Source organism: Epinephelus lanceolatus, chromosome 10, assembly GCF_041903045.1.
Source record: "Epinephelus lanceolatus isolate andai-2023 chromosome 10, ASM4190304v1, whole genome shotgun sequence".
NCBI lineage: Eukaryota > Metazoa > Chordata > Actinopteri > Perciformes > Serranidae > Epinephelus > Epinephelus lanceolatus.
Genome location: NC_135743.1, coordinates 28,900,864 through 28,921,921, shown reverse-complemented (window position 1 = coordinate 28,921,921; position 21,058 = coordinate 28,900,864). Strand labels below are relative to the sequence as shown.

Genomic DNA, 21,058 nt, shown 5'->3' with positions numbered 1-21,058 from the left:
CTGTATCTCTCTGTGTCGGTCCGGTCTGGAGAATTGCAGTTGCATTACAGCCACCAAGGAAAGAACTGTTTCTGTTCTTGTAATCTACTCAGCCTGACCAGGCTTTAATTGGGCACAGTCTTATTTTACTCTTACACTGTCATGGTTCAGTAATGCTAGCAAGAGGCGTTGGGAGTTAAATGCAAATGCTAAGTTTTCGGAGATGTTTACTGAGAAGCAGTAGCAGTACAGCATTAACAATGTGGCAAAAGAGGAGAATGACTAGTTCATCTATTTATAGTATAATGCAAACTCTAAAACTAAACACAGCTGAGGAGAGTAGGGTTAGGCACTGGAACTGTTAAACCAGGGTATCTGCAGGTTTCAGTAAGTTAAATTTAAGACTTTTTAAGACCTTTTTAATGCCACCTTGAATGGAATTTAAGACCGAAAAAACTATAAATATAAGCGATGGTTGGGGGATCCCGCTGTACTATAACCAGTGCTTAATTTGTAAAATAGTAGTAGGGGAACACTTTTGGCCTCTGAGAGAGCAGTGTTCCCCTACTCCCAAAAGTACCAGAGCTGCTTCACTGCGCAACTCCGAATGGAATGGTTGTGACATCTAGTGTTGTCACGGTACCAAAATTGGGACCCACGGTACGATACCAGTGAAAGTATCACGGTTCTGAGTAGTATCACGATACCACAGTAAAAATGAGGCAGATGTGCCTTTTGTCATTTATAAAAAGATAAATCACTTTTCTATAATACATCAATGATATTTCAATGGAATAAATTACTTATTGACTTATTCATACTTCAAAAACAGCATAAGTAAGTGATTAACATAGGGGGGATTGAAATAAAATAAATAAATAAAAATAAAAATCAACCAGCCACCCTCCTCCCCTGACAAGTAAAGAACAGTCCCTAAAGTGCAGTGAGGTTTGTGGACCGTTACCTGCCACAGAGAGAAATGTGAATGGCTCGTTTCTCCTCTGACACACCACATACCTGTGTGCCGTCGCGGCTCGGCTGTCCAGGTACTACTGGGCAGTCATGACACCAACGAAAGAGGAAATTAGGCTACTGGACCTGGAGTCGGACTTCTCTGTCGCCAGTAAGCCGTTATTTTGCGCCGCGGAGCCGCCGTAGGTTATTTGACCGCCGTATTCCTGTCTGTGACCCCCGTTCAACCCACAACCAGCAGGATTCGCCTTTCGTTTCTGCTGCTGGTTGAAATCTGTACTCGCACAGCGTGCTGAATGATTTATTTTGCTAGCACAAAACTATTTTTAGTCGCAAATGCGAGTAAAATGCTCGCACGTAGAGCTCTGTGTAAAACAAATCACTGCCGACAAGTAAAAAGTCATAAATAATAACTTTCACTGCTCAAAGATACTCACATGTCTGGAAAACAAACCACTACAGCAGCATATTGAGTGCCAGGTGGCCAGCGCGCGCCGTTAAGCCCTTTTCACACAGAGCGTGCAAAGCACAGACCTCCGCCGACGAACCCATTCATTGTGTATGTGCTACCGCCAGCGCGCGCCGTTATCAGACGGCGCATGGACACTTACAGAAAAGCGCCGCGAGAAAAAAAAAGAAAAGAAAGAAAGTCAGATTAAATATTCCTGCCGCAACAATTTTAAGACCTTTGAGTAATGAATTTAAGACCAATTTAAGACATTTCTAATGAATTTAAGACATTTTTAGGCCTTAATTTTAGATATATGAATTTAAGACTTTTCAAGGATCCATGGATACCCTGTAAACCAATACATTTGACTGTTATCAGCACTGGTGCTGGTGCCTCAAATTTGTAACCAGTACCCAACAGTACCTTTTCGCAATACTTCCAAGCCTTCTGTAATAACAAAAATTAAAATTTTGAAGAAGCTGCAGTCAACAAGCAATTCTGCTCCTCAGCTCTTTTCTGATCACAAATAAAGCTAGGTCTCTGTTTGCTTGTGTGTGTGCTTGTCTCTTTTGCTCTCTGTTTAGACACAACTGACAAAATATGTAGAATAAGTCTGTAATTTAAAAAGAGAATCACAAAAAACAGTGATACTAGGCAATATCTGAAATAAAACTAAAAAGAATATAGACCACATAGACCAAAACTGTCGGCAATGCAGTTCCATGGCTGGTTTCCCGGCTTCAGAGCACTTTGCACCGCTTTCTCCTCCTTCCTGAGCCTGGTGGCTTTGTGTAGCTCTGCTGCATCCGCCTGAAGTGCCCCAAAGCCAGGAAGCCGACCACAGAGTGCCACAGGCTGCTTCCCTGCTTCAGGGCACCTTGCGGTGCATCCGGTGCTCCTGTCTGGACCTGGCTTTCGCATCCAGGAACACTCTTAGGTACCAAAATTTGGAACCAATGGATTTAACGTGAAACACTACTCAGTAGTACCAACATGGTTTGGTTGCTGGCCTCAAAAATACCGAGTTAGGTACAAAATCCTAGTGGAGTGGTCTGTTCGGTAACTAGTAGGAGTGAGAAAACTAAACGGGTGACTGGTGGACAGGTTGCGAGTCTTGAGGGTGTTGTGAGACACTGCAAACATAGTAATGGTTGCAGTATTTCTGATTTTTTTGTCAGAATAACCTTTAGTGCATAAAGTGGCTATGATGTTTCTGCGGTATGGCAAGTGTACTAGGGTGGCAGCAGTTTTCTTCAGCCTGCTCCTTGTTTTTAACTTGTCAAATCCCTACAGAGCCAGAAATTCTCTAAAACACACAATAAATCTAAAGCCTTTTAATTAATAGATGCAAGTGCAGAGTCAGAACAGATGCAGAATGCACCAACTATAAAGCTACCAGTTTGAGGCTATAGGATTCAAACTGAAAGCATTCATTCATTCATTCATTCATCCATCCATCCATCCATCCATCAGTGATGGTGAACCCACAAGTGCCAGATCATTTAGATTTCACTCCTCTGTGGATGATTAAGAATAGTGTTATTTATTCATTATGTCAGAAGAGGAGTAAGTAAGTATTAACTTACTTCCTAATACAAGAGAGAGCTGCTAATTGCTGACAAATGTCATCTACCACAGCAACATAATTTGCTTAGAGTCCATAAAGGCCTTTTCTAAATTAATGCTCTGAAATCCAATGCGGCCACTGATTGATGAAACTGTACCAAGGATAATGGAGAGGCTGCAGGAGGAGAGGCACCTGCTGAGTTCCCCTGCATACTTGTTACTTGATGCAGTAATAAAACAGCTAGGAGCTTCCTTCAGCGTGTTAAAAGCAAGCACATAAGGACCTTCTCTCTGACAACTAAGTGGACAAGGCTTATTTTTTTTGGTCCATCATGGTACAGTCAACTCTGCTTCTGCCCCATGAATCACTTCCTTGATAATGACACTGAGGAGGGTTCATAAAACAAATTACAGAGATGAAGCGTCAGATTACATCAGGCTTTTAGTCTACAGTCTGTGACAGAGATTAGTTTACAGACCAGATTTACAATGTGGAGTGTGTGTGTGTGTGTGTGTGTGTGTGTGTGTGTTTGTGTGTGTGTGTGTGTGTGTTTGTGCTATTTAACCCTATAAAAGACGGATATACTCTTCATTTCTAGCTATACTCATGAAATCTAAGCAAAAGACAGACGGGTTGATTGAGATATAGAATTAAATGCAGTAAATAACAAAAATAATGCAAAAGTTTTTGGTTTTTAATTTCCACAGTCAGTCTGGGCATGCTGACCTTCATCCCTTGGGATAAAGTAAGGAGTTTAGCACAAATATATATTCTTTTCCACTGTCCTAGAATCAAAACTTCAACCTGATCCTATAGAAAGTGTCTTAATTACTGCTCCTCTTTACATGTTATCTTACATCTATCCATGGCTCTTTCTGCCTGCCGCCGTCTCATCTATCACACTTCTATTTGCCTGTCTTTTCTATCAGTATTTCCTGTCTTTCCGGTCCAACCTGGCAAGCCTTTTCCCTCACCCCAACTCCGCTTTCCGCACCTCTTCTGTCCTGAAGCCTAATGAGGCTGGCTGTATACTCACAAAGGAGTGTGTGTGCGTGCATCTGCGCATGTGTGTGACAGAGACAGGGAGGGATCCGGAGACACAGAGGAGGCAAGACAGGGTCCAGACATCTCTCAGTGAGGGGTAGAGGCTGGACCACACAGATAAGCCCATTTCCCTACCGTCAGCAAACACAGAGGGCTTTGTGAGGAGAGGATAAGCATCCAATTGATTTCAGGTTTGAAAATGGAAAGTGTACTGTATACAAACTAACTCTGGGAAAGTGGGCATGGTGAGCACAAGACAGCTGAGGGAATATGTGGAGCCTCTGTGTTATTTCTTTTACCTGACAGTGTACTGTACTGACAGTGTAGTTTGTAATGTAACCGTCTCCTGTTCTCTTCCTGTCTCGTTGTTTATCTATGAGGATGTCAACACAATTATTGTAGTTATTTTGATGGCTGGCTTCATGCCACTGGGGTGAAAAAGAATCACAGGAGGGAAATCCACTTGTCTAAACCAGGGTAGAAATACAATTTAAAAATATAAAATTTCAAGTTACATCTGGACCCAAGTAGTTTAAGCTGCACAAGTCATGTTATTTCCTGCAGTGAAGAATACCAGTTAGCTTGTTAGCAAGCGAGTGCTTTGTGGAAACCTATATGCATCAACATTAAAAGAGAGAGGGGTGAGGGAAATTTCAAACAGAATGGCACTGCAGTACAACTCGAGTTTGCTAGATAGGAGGAAACTGTACAGTTTGCAGAGTGCAGCTCTTAAATAAAAACCACTACAACTGTTTTGGCAATGGTAACTGACAACATAAAAAATGCTGTAATAAATCTGTAAAGAATGCACATTAGCCTGTCCAAGGTTGTAAAAATCAACAGTGTGTTACAGAGGAAAGAAAAGGGCAAGATGTAAGGAGAGCTAATTAAAGCAGCTGCATCACTGAGCCTCCACATCACCATGCATATTACTGACCTCACCTAACCTTAATCTTCAAGTCAAGAATGTGTTTTATTAGACAACACATGGTCTACTACCATAGTCAGCAGATAAAGAAAAGTTTATTACCTGCATGTATTTTTGGTGTCATTTTAGGGCTCCTCCTTAACTGGTTATCACTGTGATGTTGCTGTGATTTTATCTGCTGTCAACAGCAGTGGGCAGTTTTTTTAAAAGACTTATTGGGGAGGGGCATGTTTTTACCTTATTGGACAAATGCCAGTGTAGAGGCAGACTGGAAATAGGAGAGAGAGAGAGCTATGACATGCAACAAAGGTCCCACAGCAGGAATCAAACCAGGGGTGTTGCAGTGACATGGCATGGACTGTAACCATTTGGCTGCCAAGGCACTATGCACTGGACAACTGAACCTTTTAGATTCACCCTTCTACATATACCACTTGATACCCTCTATACCAATTACAGTATGATCTACACTTGTTTTGTTTCCCCAACTGCAGCACTGTCCCCTTGTCATGGTGCTTTAGTGGTAATCCTCTTGTTCAGCCTATTCTCCTTCTCAGATTTATATAATAACATATTTCATTTGACATATTGCAGACATATGTCATTATATTTTGGGTGATTTACATATTTACAATTCAACATACGTTATTGTATTTCCCTGTAGTACATACTGGTGCGTTGCATTTCAAAGAAGGGGAGCCATATATTCTAACAGATGCTTTGTGTGCTTTTGGGGACTACAGCATATTAGTTGGCATTCACTGACAGTGACAGTCAGAGGTCCCTGTTGTGGACAATTCACTGTGGAAATAATAATACTAGAAACAGCACACACTAATTAAAAGATGAAAACATGCCATGCTGCTACGAATAGAATAATAGAATAATTTCATATCTGCCTGAGATATGAAAAATGGAGAAAACCAATCATCATCTTCACCACAATTTCTGATCTGAATGATCACTGCACATACATTGAATGAGATTTTCAGGTAACACCGACTTGTTCAATTCCGTTGGCTGACTGGTGGTCTAAAGAAAAAAGATCCATGGTAATGAAAAAGAGTCCTTGTGCAGTGGTTGCAAACTAGTTATTTTGTGATGAAACAACAAAACTGTATGTTTGATGTAACCCTTTTCTTCTGATTGTCAGCTGACTTAGACTTACACAGAAGTAGAAAATCAGGTTATGTTGAAAGGCTTGACAATCACTGGGGAAATCATCTATCAAAATAACATATGTATCTGCCGTGGGATAAGCATGATGATCAAATCCTGCATAACAAACCACTAGCATTATTGGAAGATGAAGCTTTTCAGACATTTTAGGAATCTCAACACTTTCTGTCTTCTCATTTTCTTCGGTTAGTATGTCATAATCATTACAGCTCTTTATGACATGCAGAAACCTTACATAGCCATGACTGCCAGTCTGGGAAGAACAGTTCATTTGAAGAGTAACTTGATGGGCTTTCAACAAGGATTTTCATGACTTCTATCAAATTCTCTGTCAATAACATTTGCCAAAGACAGCATTAATGCCATTAACACCAGCAAATAGGTGATGCTAACAGTACATTAACACAGTTCATTCAAGGGAACATACCCCTGTTATCCACTTCTGTCTCTGACTATTTGTAAACTATGCCACATCTCTCTTGTGGAGCAATTTATACACTGGGGTAGTGCCATGACTGTGACATTAAAGCTTCACCATTTTGGACTTCCCATTTCAAGACAGTGTACAGCTGGTCAGCAGGATAAATTCGCACCTTACACCAACAATAACTGATTCATTTGGTCACTTGGGGGCTAACAAAACAAACTGAGAACACAAACTTATCGTTAATTTTTAAGTTGACATTGTGAACTTGGCAATAGAGGTACGTACAGAATAGGTACCTTTACGGGTACCAACTGAATTATGTTGATACTAATACTAAAGGAATGATTCACATTAATCAGGGCCAGATTTTGGTACTTCAGAACACGCCTTGGTGAGAATGAAGAAAGGAGGCAGAGGTGCCTCAAAGTGCCCCAAAGCTAGAAAGTTGGCCACAGAACTCCATTGGCTTCCTAGCAAGCCAAAAGTTTTACTGCCGTGCCAACAGTTTTAGTCTATCCAGTCTATTTTCTTTTCCATTTTATTTTAGAAATAGTCAAGAATCACTGCTTAAAGGAACTAAGTCTACTACTTGCTACTGAGGTATTTGACCAGGGTTGGCGCGCCTGTTGCTGGACACGCTACGCTACCTTCATTATCCAAATGCTTAATCAGAGTCCATGAAGCTTCTTGCGTTGCATCACCTTAACATTTATTCCACAAGTGCATGGCAAAGTCCATCTGTTACATACACATTCGTCTATCAGTACAAAACACACAAACAAAACTGTAGCGTTCCGCGCCATTGCGGTCAAAAACCATTTGCCCTTCCAGGCCAAACACCTGATGATCATAGTGAGGTCACATCCTAAATACCTGAACTCACCAGGTGACAGTACAGTGCCCCCCAATGCCGACACAGTGAATTACACAGTTAAACGCAAAACCTCCCAATAACATATTTGGCTCCTATACTGCTGTTTGTGATTTTTTTTTTATTATGTAGGCCCTCTTAATCCATGTATTTGTCAGTTGTGTCTAAACAGAGAGCAAGAGAGACGAGCAGACACATGCGCACACATACACACACAAGCAAGCAGAAAGACAAACTTAGTCCTATGTGTGATTAGAAAAGAGCAGACAAGCAGATTCAGTTGTTGACCACAGCTCTTTCAGAAAGGACATTTTTGTTATTGTAGCAACAGTAAAAATGGTAGCACTGGGTACCAGTATTGAATTCAAGTCACCAGCACCGGTAACTGTATCGGTTTAAATGTCAATGGTACCCAATCCAACTTAGCAAACAGCTGCTTATTTACACATCCAGCCAATATGGAATAACATTATTATTCATCTGGAGTCATGTTTGCTACCAGGTGATGAATGCAAGTCCAAGAACATGGTCTTTCAGCTTTTTTGTCTGTACCAACTCCTGAGGGAAACACCTGGCTCTTTCGCTGCTTAAGTATCGATTGTACCCACTAAAGTTAACTGAAGTTTAACTCTACGTGAGCGCGCCACAAAAAAATCATTGACTAATATTGGTACAAAATAGATTATACTTAAGATTAGCCCCTTGCTTAATAATCCATTGCATAGCAAACACTGTCATGTGTAGGCCTGCATGTGTGCATGTGTTAAAATACAACATTTAAATGAGGCAAAAAACAAAAACGGGAATGCGGAAAAATGAATAATTCATACATAATGTTTTAAACACATTCCCTTAGAATGATATTCTTCAACCACAAACCCATTAATGTATACCAGCATGGAGCCAGCAAGAAATGAATACTCAGACACAGAGAGATCTTTAGATATAAAAATCATTCATGCATTCTTATCTCCATCTCTGTTGTCCCAATTTTCTTTTGCCCTCTCCATTTACTTCATTTAAAACCACTTATTTTTCAACCAGGATACAGCCACATTGTTAATTATTTAGACAAGTCAGTTATTTAAAGCATATTACTGTACATGCTGGTATCTTAGCAACTTAAGTACAAGTCCTTTAGTTATCACTGTTTTCTTCTTCTTTTTTTATTTTATTTTTTCTCTCATATTAGATATGGAATTTTAAATTGTGACTATGGGTAGCAATATTTTCATCCGCAGATTAGCAACAGCAACATTGTATGAATGGCATGGGACAAAAGCCACCATCCTTAATGAGCTTAGGGCTTTACATGACAGGTGAGGCAGTGGGAGAGCGTGAGGCCCTCCCTCTAATCACTGTTTCATTCCCCTACTTCTCATGAACCTCCTCGCTACAGCACGGAGAGCATTTAATTAACTCTGACTTTTACTTTGCCTCCCTCCATTTGGAGCAGACATCCACTTAGCAACTGCACAATAATACCAGGGTGACCACAGATTCAGAGACTTGGTTATTAATATAATTGGCTGATAACCAAATGGTCAGCATGTTCCAAGCCCTGGATTACAAGAACATCAACAGCAAGGAGCGAAATGCTGCAAAATTTTACTCAAAGGTTGAGATCTGAAACGGTTTATGGATTTGATTCTTCACATCAAAAACATGTACACTGTTTATGCAAAAATATACATAAATATAACATATTGATCTAAAGATGAGATTAACATCCATGCAAATCAAATCATTTACTAAAGGTAGGGCTGCAAATAACATTTTCTTTTATTAGGGCTGTAGTCTCCTGATCGATTAGTCGATTATTTGGTTGCTATGCTCTCGTCCGACCAAATTCTCATTAGTCAAATAATCGCTGTGTTACTTTCATACGGAGAAAAGTGCTACATCAATAGCTTTCCAGGATTAATCCATTATTTCCTGTGGCGGGGGGACAGGCTAAGTTACCTGTGAAAACGGGGGTGTTTTCAAAACACCCCCATATTTGACAGAAAGTTGAACTCGCCCACCCTCACGCTCAGCGTCGCGGTGACGCAGACCTCCTGTCTGTTTCTGTAAGCTGAAACCATTTCCCTCGGTGGAAACAAAGCTTGTATTTACTTGTATTTCACACATAAGAAACAATAAATTGCGACGACAGTAAAGCCTCCACTAAAATAGCATTTTAAGTCTTGTGTGTGATTTATCCGTCTGGGATTTATACTTCAGGATTTATCCTGGCTTCCTATGAGCAGAGGAAATCTACGCTCGTCGCTAGGCTAATTTATACAGTGTAAAATGCCATAGGCTGGCGCTAATAATGTTAGCATGTTGTATTTGCTTGGAAAACGTGTTTAGTATAGGACAGTTGTTTTGTCAGTGAATGTTGTGAATTGTAATGGAGCCAAATTATGTACAGTTACCTTTGTTACATGTTGCTGTTGTCCCTGATTTTATATGAGAAGAGGAAAAGATCGCTAGACACTAGGCTAATTTATACAATGTAAAACGCCACAGACTTGTGCTAATAACGTTAGCATGTTGTACTGGTGGGGGAAATGTGTCCAGATAAAGACAAGTGTTTGTCTGTCAGTTCTGCGATTTATAGTGAAGCTGATTTGCATACTTGTGTTTGAAATTGTCTTTATTAAGCCATATTTAATGTGTTTTGAATCAACTATATAAATAAAGTTTGATTTGAACTAAACTTTACAGCACTTAACACAGTCCTCCACCGCCTACCAATGTTTTGGAGGTGTAACTGCAGAGTGACACAGACACACCACCGCAGAAGTAAAAATAACGTGCAGATTTTTTTTTCCCCCACAACTAATCGATTAGTTGAAGATTATGTGCGACTTTAGTCGACCAAGATTTTCTTTGGTTGACTACAGCCCTATCTTTTATTATTATCATTATCAATTAATCTTTCAATTATTTCCCCAATTAGTCAATTAATTATTCAGTCAACTAAATGTCAACATTGTGAAAATCACAACTTGCCAGAGCCAAGGTCTATTTCTTCTTTCGTCTGACCAACAGCTCAAACCCCCAAATGTTTATTTACGAACATATACCACAAGGAAAAGCAAATGTGTTTTCTGAGTGCTGACCAGCAGTATCCAAAATAACTCCCTTGTTCACTAACTTACTATTTCCTGAACAACAGACACATAATAATTTATACATATATTTCTAATATAGTCTGTACTCATGGAATGCATCTTGTCCAATTAAATTACTCGGTCGGAACTAACTATTGTATAAACCAGTGAATTTAAATTTTTATAAATCATCATTTTGCAGCACCACTGTCAGGTGTAGATTTAATATTTTGCATCTTTATAATATGAAGCATTGCATTGTTAGCAAAAATATCATACGCTGCAAGGACACAACTTTTTTATTACACTGTGGGAACTTTTTAGGGTGCTCAAATAAAATGGTGGACAGTAAGTATAGAACAGTATGTTGCAAATGGAATAAGATAAGAAAATGAAAAGACCTTGTGGCAGTTTCCTTTGTTTTCTTTTTTGAGAGCACCTCAGTACAGGTTTTCTCTCTACTTGCATACTTCTCTCTCTAAGTTGACAGCTGTAGCATTAAGTATTATTGGCATGGGCAAACTGTTGTTAACTGACACAGACGGTACTGCCGGCAGTAATGGACTGAGAAACAATGGCATTTTATTCTTAGAGATTCATTGTAGATTAAAATTAGCCCTTCTCTGCTGGGCCTGCTTCAGATTTACAGATGAAATCCAGTGTAGTCTTTTAATGCCATTTTTTATCATCTTAAAGTCATGGCACTCTGCCCAACACTTGAACGCAAAATATTCTGCGCACGAAAGTGCTAACCCTGTCAACTTCCAGGGTCCACTGGCAGGTCCTGGATATTTGCAGTCGACCGCATTATCAACAATCTGGAAATCCATCGGTAACAAAAAAATTTAAAAAAAATTTTTTTTCTTCCTTTACCTCTGGAGGCACAGCCCGGAGTTTTTCGACTAACGAAAGTGCAGGGGCCTCGGCGATGGCTCACACCCTTCACTTCCGGCGGTGCCCCCAGGGAATCACCGTGTTGTTTACAAATACTTCGGGCAGAAAACCAGCAGAGTTTAGCTATATATCACATTTTTCACGTCACTATATCACCGTGTAGACTAATCTGATGTTTGTTAAGTCTATAAACACAATGACTGAACAAACGTTACTATTTCTGTGTGCACGTTTTGTAATTAATAACATGGTTATCGTAGATTAGCTGGGCTAACCGTTAGCTGTTAACGTTAGCCGTTAGTGGTGTCTGTAATAACCATAGACTGTATAAAAATAAGGTAATAACTCAATAAATGGTCCGTGAATAAATTATTTTTTCCAGCGGATATCTTAGTTACAACATGATTGAGCTAGCAAAGCAGTTTTGTGTTGCTATGTGTGGTATTTATTCAGTTTTGGGAAATCACAATGTCTAGAAAGCATCAGTGGCTGCAGCTGACAGGGACAGTTAGCAAAGCTAACATCAGGACGTCATCAGTTAAAAGCCTCCCGTTGTCGGATACGACATAAAATTACTCAATCATGTTGTAACTCAGACATCCGCTGGAAAAAAATTTTTTTTTTTCCACATTGACGAGACGGCGTTTTGGGTGGAGCAGTCGCTATGGACGCGGAGCTTGCTGTTTCTGTTTCGGTACACATTTCCTGGGGACACCTGCATGTCTCGACCACGCCCCCTCCATTGTGATTGGCTAAAGCGCAGCATCGTTCAAACTCAAAGCCCCGCCCTCTCCCCCTCTCCAGTCGTCTTTCACACAGGGCTGCCGACAGATTCTACAATGTAAATTGCAGAATCTGTCTTGAGAGATTACATCATCAATAACTTATCTGACATTCTCTGTGAGTCTCAAAAAGTGCAAATCTCTATGTGACAAGATGTGTTTAAAGTGGATGGCAGCTCACTGGGATATTGGCTTCTTATTAGGCTTTGATGATTCACAGGTAAGTCTATATATTTAGACCTAATAGTTTGAGAACAGCATTTTCTCAATTCAAATATGATTTAGTTAGTTAGTTTAAAAACAAGGTGACAGATTTACTAAGGCATCAAATGATAGTTGGCTAGCAAGGGACATCAAAAGAGAACATCAAAATAACCGAACAAAGGAAAGTCACTTTAAAGTGTAATCATAAGATATTCATCAGTGTCTGCCCTCTCAGTTTGAAAAATAAAAAAACATATTCTTTTTAATATGGTGGCTAGCATGTCTTATGGGAGGCCTAAAAATCCCCATGCAGACTAATAGAATGGTAATACTCTTTTTCATTTATCTTAGGTTTCTGGCAAACAGAACATATATATTATTCAAAGCTTTTTCATTACTGCCTGCATTAGAGATCTGACTCACATTCATTCCACTGATACTTGAAGTAGGATCTCTGTTCTCCCCAGTGGTAAATGAGATTAAAGTATAGGCTACTGAATATGCTGTATACTGAGGAGCAGCAGTGTGAGAACACTTGAGTCATGTCCTTAATTTATACATTACAGGCAGCAATCCCCTAAAAACACATAGAGAGCAATGCCAGTCAACAATAATGTCTCTTCAGATAAGCATTAATTAATATGGCTAAGATGCAGCAGTCAGAGAGCAGTAATGGCATAATGGCCTGACATTTCTAGTAAGCAGAAGAAAGGAATGAATAGAGTGGCGTGTGAATCAGTGCATCTTTAGCTACCTCTTTGTGATAGATGAGTCCACACCAGACATCTGTCTTACCAAGTACTGTTGAATGAGGCCAGCTTTCAAATGACGAAGACCTAATGTACTGTGCTGCTTTCATTGAGCGCTGTTGCAGGACACATATGGCTGTAGCAATGAAGATGCTGCTGTTTGTTCGTCTTGCCACATTTAACTGCAGATGTAATGTGACCACAGAGTGTTACATGTATAGCATATGGTATGTACCTATATGTTTGCCTGAGATACACACACTCACATACATAAACAGTAGGGGTGGGGGCAGGGAATCAATACAGTATAGTAACGTGATATTTTGCGTGGCGATATAGTATCAATACATGGATGCCAAGTATCAATCTTTTATTTTATGCATTATTCATTTTAGTACAACTTTTGGTAATGGAATAATAAAATCAATTGCTAGATGGTGCTGATGTTTTTTTTTCCTGGTGAGGCCAGCACTGGTCTCAATCAGCGGCATTTGGCAGGAGGTGTATTAAAACAAAGATGGAGACACTGGAGAAAGATATCAAAAATGTGCCGTCTGCGTTTAAATATACTGTCTGGATTTATTTTGGATTTTTTTAACATGGACGGACAGGAGAACTTGCTATGATATGACGTGATTTGCAAGCAGTGTCTTATGAAAATAAATTACTCTGGGGAAACTCTGAACATGAGGGCTCAACTCAAACGCCACCATCCAGAGTTAGTGCTAGCTGCTGACGGCCAACCTACTGCTAAACCTGCTCCACCGAAAATCAACAAACACCAGACACACTTAGCTTGACAAAACTACCATCAAACTCTGGAAGAGCTAAGAAAATAACACAGACACAAAATGAAGGCTTATGTCACATGCTAATAGTGGAACCCAGGTATGGGACTCCATCCCAACGTTTTTTCACCGCAACAGCAATACCCAAGCTCTATAGAGAAGTGACACAGAATGTTGAGGAATCTTTGAGTGATTTATGAAGGGTGGCATTAACTTGTGACACCTGGACTTCAAGGCCAGTGGATTCATGTGACTATAATGGTACATTATCTCACAAAGAGCTGGTGACTGCTGTCTCACATTCTCCAAATTAGAGCAGTGCACCAAAGTCACACCTGTGCAAACACTGCAGACCTCCTGCAAAATGCAGCACAACAATGGGGGATTGCCAACATAGACCTTGTCACTGTAACAGACAACGCTTCTAAAATGGGTGCTGCCATTCAGTTAATAAAATACCTGCATATTATGTGTTTTGCTCATGCGCTTACTCTGGCCTCGCAGAGGGCATTAAATCTGCCAACAGCTCAGTAGGTCAGGTTTATGCAACATTTCTGACAGGTTTTATGACAGTGTTGGTCAGTCTGTCTGCTTTGCAATGTATTTTATTGCAAAACTCAGCATATCACAATATTGCATAATATCGTATTGTGACCTAAATATTGTGATAATATCATATCATGGGTCTTCTGGCAATTCCCTCCCCTAATATAAACTGTATAATACATACATAAATGGTATACTTACCAAGGGTAAATATGATTAATTTAGGCCTATGCTTTACTTTTATTATAAATATAATCTCCTGTGCTGCTGCTGCTACAACACGCTAAAATAGTCTATACAAACTTCATGGGCAAACTGTTCTCAGATCAAAAGCACTGTTATGCATTCTGACTATGCTGAGAGGGCCACATGGGACATAGTCAGCGAGTCTGCAGTAGGGGCCCAGAAGCTGGATAAATGAATGGATAAAAAAAAATGTATTGATTAATATAAGGTGATTTACAGCAGTTTCACACAACACATCTGGCAGGCTGTCTACATACCAGCTGACTGCACTTTTTCTACTAGTGTGACTCTGATATATGACTGGTTTGTGGCTTTCTAATTAAAGAGGAAAAATATTCCATGCAACTGCATTTGTGAATTTATGTTGACTGTATAATCAGCCCCTCTGTCACATGCTGTGGTACCCATCAAGTCAAATTCTGTACTTTCTATTCAGCTGTTCTTGCAGAAAGGATTAAAAAAGGTTCTATGGTGGCTCATTGGCATCACAACATTCATGGCTTTTGACATAAAGTTTTCAATCTCTTTTTCCCCTCTGTCTTCTGTCAGTTGTATCCCTCTCTGAAGTGTAAAAATTCAGCAAAATAAAACAGTCCAACAATAAACATATTTAAATTCCTCTCACTAAATCCCAATATTCACCAAACCTTGTATTTGTTCTTTGTGTTGTGTAGTTTTAATTCTTCCCTTTTTAATACTCAAACACACAGAATACTATTCCTACTTTCTGACAGCATATAATTAAATAACTCTTTTTTAATACTGTGTGTGTAATTTCATAATCTATAAATTTGACCTAGTTAAGTAACAAATTTTATAAAATGTAGAGTAAAGGACTGTATAAAATATACTACATGAAATTTGAACCATGGCAGGTAAGGGTCTATGAGAGTCAGAAACACTTGCTAGGTTAATGACATTTAAGGCAGGAGGGACTGATTACGACAATCATTATTTTTGATAAGATAAACAATATATATATTTAAATGTTTTTTACTGGACAGAATCAGTGGTAGCTGTGGATCTGAAGTCAAGAGGTGTGGCATAGAATACGTAACTGTAATGTTTTACAGTTCAGCAATTATACAGATGGCCAGACCTCTTAATATAGTAACGCAATTTTTATCCTTTTTTAATATATCAAATAATGTCTTGGGCTTTTTAATGTTTGAATAACTAATAACATCTGTCTTTCTTTACCAAAACTCATTGAGGCTGAAGAATAAATACAAAAAAAAAAAAAAGTACATCATGATGAAATGTCAGGGAGCACTCAGGCTTGTGCGTGATCAGTCCAAAACTTAAGACACTCTGTTTTAGAATGTAGGTCAGAAATCACAAGAGATGAAATACAAGCTTAGGGAGATTTTTTTTCCAGGCCCTCTGAATCCCTAAGTCTTGTTTCACATTTATCCATGTTTGTAACTACACTCCACACTACAGACAAGAGAGAATCTACACTTCACACCATACACATAAAAACAACATTTGGTCTGGAAAGCATCTTTATATGTTTAGGTTTTAGGTAGAAGCCAACTCAAACAGAACAGAAAGTGAGTGAATCAAAAGCCAAGTCAAATCCCTAGCTCCTCTTGCTACCAGATTTCATTCTTTTTTCGAGCAATTTGGGAAATCTTTTTAGAAGGAAGTGTCATAAATATGTCCTCTATCACTCTGACAAGTGGACATGATCAAGGTATGTATGGCTAAGGTTATCTGGGTACATTTCACAAAATGTGCACTTCTAAAGCCAAAATTCTCAGAGATATTGTCATTCCCCAGAGGAGAGCACAGGTTAAAGTCTAGGTAAAACAAAAATAAATGTGTTCTGTGTTTGTCACACCAAAGAAAAATGTGTTATTCACCACCCAGCCAAATCTGAATGATTAAAAAAAATTGCTATGTATGTAAAATTAAGTTACGTTAGTTAAGTTATCATGAAAAAGCTGTCTCTCTACTCTAAGACACTGGGAAGGTGCCCGCTGAAGGCACTAAACCAAAAAACTTGCTGTTGCAAAGTGACAGACTCTCGTTGGCAGCTAACCCAGAAGCACAGTCAGTCTATAATAGCACAGCAAACACACTGTGAGCCGAGAAACTGCAGAGTAGTGAGTGCCGCTCCACAGCGACAGACTCATTCAGCAGCTAACATTAGCACAAAGCACACACCCGAAGCAGTGTGCAGTCACTGCCAGCCAGCATGCCCGGGAGCCGATTCGAGTTGAAAGACTGAAAGGTATGTTAGTGACGTTTTGTGCTTATATTGTATTTTGCTTGTGTTTATATGATTGCGGCAATTAACAAACATGTATATTCATATTTACTTTAGACTGAAAAAGCTAAAAGAGCATGTGGAACGTAGCAAACTTGCCGCTCACACACAGGGGGTTAACGAAACAACTCAGATGCTTTTCACTTTAAAACTTTAGTATTTATGTACTTCTTATGAAGAAGGGGAGGGATTATGTTAAGAATGGCTCCAGTGCATCATTGAGCCATGATTTCAGGCCTGCCCAAGAAATCTTGGACCAAGATTTCAACAAGTCTTTTCTAACATGTATAATGTGTTTAGAAAGAAAGCATTGACCTTGTCTTGCATGGACTTCAAAAGAAAAAAATAGCAGGTTAATAAAAGAAAAAAAAGAAACATGCATCAGCAACATCCCTGGTCTAGATTTCTGTCTTATCTCTTATGTGCTTACATTTGACCCACGCTCGGTTTGTTGAGATACTATGAAGCATTTAATTTTCAAGAGCTCTCAAGAGGTCTTAGGAGTGAACCATGTACTGAACCAGATATTCAAAGTTGTCATTTACAATCTGTTGTACTCGCTTTTCGTTAAGCCACTAAATCTCTCCTAAAACTACCCAATGAAACAGAAGCAATAAACAAATCACAGAATGTACCACATGTTCCTCTACAACAAATAAAATCACAAGAGATTACATCTTTGTGTCTTACCTGGTCCCATGGACAGATGATCCCGCCAGAAAACATAAAAAGGTAACCCATGGTAACCAAGCAGGCCCAGATGACCAGGGAGAAAACACGTAGAAGCTTCTTGAAGATAGACTCAATGCAGACAAGTACAAAAACAGCAAGAAAGATAGCCAGCGCCGTGGGCACAGTGATTACAAAGGCCACGTGGTCCTCAATGTTCTGAAAAAGGACACAAAAAAAAAAAGAGCATAAGAGAGAGACAGTGAAACACATGGACAGACAATTTAAGAGAGAGTGGAAGAGATATGTAATTTATCAGAGAAAGGAGGAATAATTAATTAGAGGGAAAACTAAATTTGCCTGAGGGAGATAAACAAAGAAAAGGAGGAAATTTAGAAGACAGGGACTTTGATGGGGCATGAAACAGCCAAACTATGTTATAAAAAGCCACTCATCTAGTGCAGTCTTTCCTCTTTAGTATCTTTAAGATAGAAACAACCAAGGCAGACGTGTGACTCACCCAGAGACAGAGTAAATACGGAATAAAACAGTCTCTCCTCTGATTTTTCCGCCTTTTTAAACATAAGGTGTCACCACTAGGGCTGTACCCAAATATTCGGATATTCGAATATTCCTTTCTATGGGTAGGTATTATTTATGAAAATTTGGTATTTGATATTCGTTTTTTTATTTACCTTTTTTTTTTTTTTACATATTTTATTGGTGCTAAATGTAGTCTTTTTGTTGTTGGTAAATGCAGGTTATCAATGAAAATCCAAACTTTTAAATTGCATTGTTAAAAATTTCACTTGCCAGCCAGGCTGGCTGGCAAGTGAAATTTTTTACCAGCCAGGCAGATATTTTACCAGCCAACCAAATAAAAATTGCTTTTAAGTGTTGTAATTTCCTATCAGAATTATTTAGCAAGTCACTTGGGTCTTGTATGCGATTCTCAATCAATATTTTAATAGTGTGCACTAATATTAGTAATAATGTATGCTAAAATATGAATAACTGTTTCAACTGTTAAGTGTAATATTTGGGTTAATAAATTCTGTAGTATTCTTACTACAGTGCAAAAAGAATCTTTCATTAAGGAATTTTACATAAATCACTGACTTCAGTCCCCTTTGGACAGTTGAGACATAAGATTTTAGCTCGACCAGACTGCAACAGCAGGGCCTGCCCTATATAAACATGAATGTCTGACCAGTGGTGGACAAAGTATTCAACGACATGACTTGAGTGAAAGTAAAGATACTCTTGGACAAATATTACTCCAATACAAGCGAAAGTTGTTCAGTCATTTTTTTTACTTAAGTGAAACTGCACCAATTAATTAACATAAAAGTAAAGAACAGTCCCTTCATAAGTAAAGAACAGTCCCTAAAGTACGGTGAGGTTTGTGGATGGTTACCTGCCACAAAGAGAGAAATGTGAACGGCTCGTTTCTCCTCTGACACAACACATACCTGTGTGCTCAGCTGTTCAGGTACGTTTGGGCAGTAATCGCAGCGCACCGAAATTCTCGCGCGAGCCCGTTCACATCAGACGCGCATTTCTCCACGCCGGTCGACAAGCGGTTCTGCTCCCAGCTGTTGTCTCCGTCACATTTGGGGCTGTTTTTCCATCATGGGTAACTGCCCGGCTTGACACATTCGCTCGCGGCTCGCACAGAAAATAGACCAGACGCCGAAACGATCACTGCAGGGCAGCTCCACGGCCGGTGTGGATGACACAATCGGTTAACATGGGCGCCGAAAGGAAACTGGCTTCGCTTTGAGGCTATTCACAGCGCTTCCGCGGGCGGTGTAGCCCTGGCGTTACGTGACCAAAGATCATTTCAACCTGAAATACACATTACTCTGCCAGGAAACCTGCCAATACCAGCACTGTTCTACAGTAACAAAAAATGCATTTTTCGCTGGAAAAAAAAAATAACTCGCCAGAGTGGCAAGTGGTCTTAAAAATTTACCAGCCAGAGACAAAATCTACCCGTAATTGACGAGTGGCGAGTGTTAGTTTTGGACCCTGCCAGCAGTGCATCGGCTCTACAGTGCATGGCACTGCTGATTAACCATTTTATTGCAGTACAGAGTGTCTGCCAGCAACCAATTACTTGCAGAGGCTTCCTACAACTTGTTTCAACGGTTCCGATTTAATCAGAAGACAAATTAAACAAGATATTAAACAGGATGACTAGCCAATGTGAAAATCAAAAGAAAGCACAGAATAATGTACTGAAGGAGACTGTTGTGCCATCACACTTTTTTGTGGTTTAAGAGCAAAGATCCGGTCGCTGCTGTGCAAAATTCCCCAATACAATTAGGTCCAAAAAACCCCTGGAGGCAGACCGCGGAGGCAGACCGGGGAGGCAACTGTTGAATTTCTTCTTTCTTCAGAATGGTACTCGTGTTTCACCTAGACCATATCTTTTTTAATAGGGACTAAAATACAAATACATGTTTTATCTAAGAAGAATCCAGCTTTTATAAAATGTGATTTTAACAAATAATCGAGCACTCCAATGTGTAAAATCATAAAGGCTACACTCTCTCAGGTAGGGTTAAAATTATTTCAATATGGCTAAAAGTATAGTCAGGTATCCATATCCTCTTTTCAATATAACGGTATAAGTGAAAAAAACTTTACACTGAGAGAACATGGAGTGAGGAAAAACGCTAAAAAGCCCTCAGTGTTAACCAGTAGCAAAGTTAAAGCCCACATCCATAATGGATTTCCTGCTGCCTTTCTGAAACACGCTTAGATCTGAAAGTTCTTATAAAAAATTCAGGAGTTTCTTCAAGGTGGACGTAAGAGGATAGCTCAGTGAATTAAGTCGTTTGTGCTGCCTGCCTTTGCCAGGTTTCATCCCATCATTGCTTTTCCAGTAGTTTGACAGGGCATGGAAAAGGGTCAGGATGTGGTTAGACAGATGTGTCACATCCTCACTGGCACATTTAGCTGCAAGGGCAAAGAAATCTGTGGGATACACTGATATCTACCAATCAAACTTTAATTCAAATTCAACCCCAAATAGCCTTGTGTCATATTGTTATTTAATGCTGATTCCAACTTTCTATTTAGTTTCACATCAGGGCTAGTAATTTGATGAATCTTGTTCACTTAAGGGCCTCACTGCTCAGTGATACTGTATCCCCAACCAAAATGCCAGCTTTGTTATCTACCATGCAAATTACACTTCATTAAACATATTAATGAATGGATTATTTTAACTTCTCCTTTGCCCTAGTGTTGCATACACTGACAGTCATGCATGCTGTTAAATCAAAATGGAATAATATGTTGGGGGTTTTTTTATTGACTGCAGTCACTTATCACTAAAACAAATTCTAACTAAATCCATCACTGTTTTCAGAAGCGACATAACC

The 21,058-nt window shown here is 39.4% G+C and overlaps 1 protein-coding gene across 2 annotated transcripts in view; it reads right to left on the bottom strand.

Annotated features, from left to right (window-relative positions):
• adcy2a (adenylate cyclase 2a) overlaps positions 1–21,058 on the bottom strand; it is an 81,131-nt gene that overhangs the window by 57,415 nt on the left and 2,658 nt on the right. For both annotated transcript variants that reach the window (XM_033640296.2, XM_078171909.1), the window contains exon 2: positions 17,688–17,885. In XM_033640296.2, the coding sequence (XP_033496187.1) occupies positions 17,688–17,885 (198 nt within the window). The remainder of the gene's footprint in view (positions 1–17,687; positions 17,886–21,058) is intronic.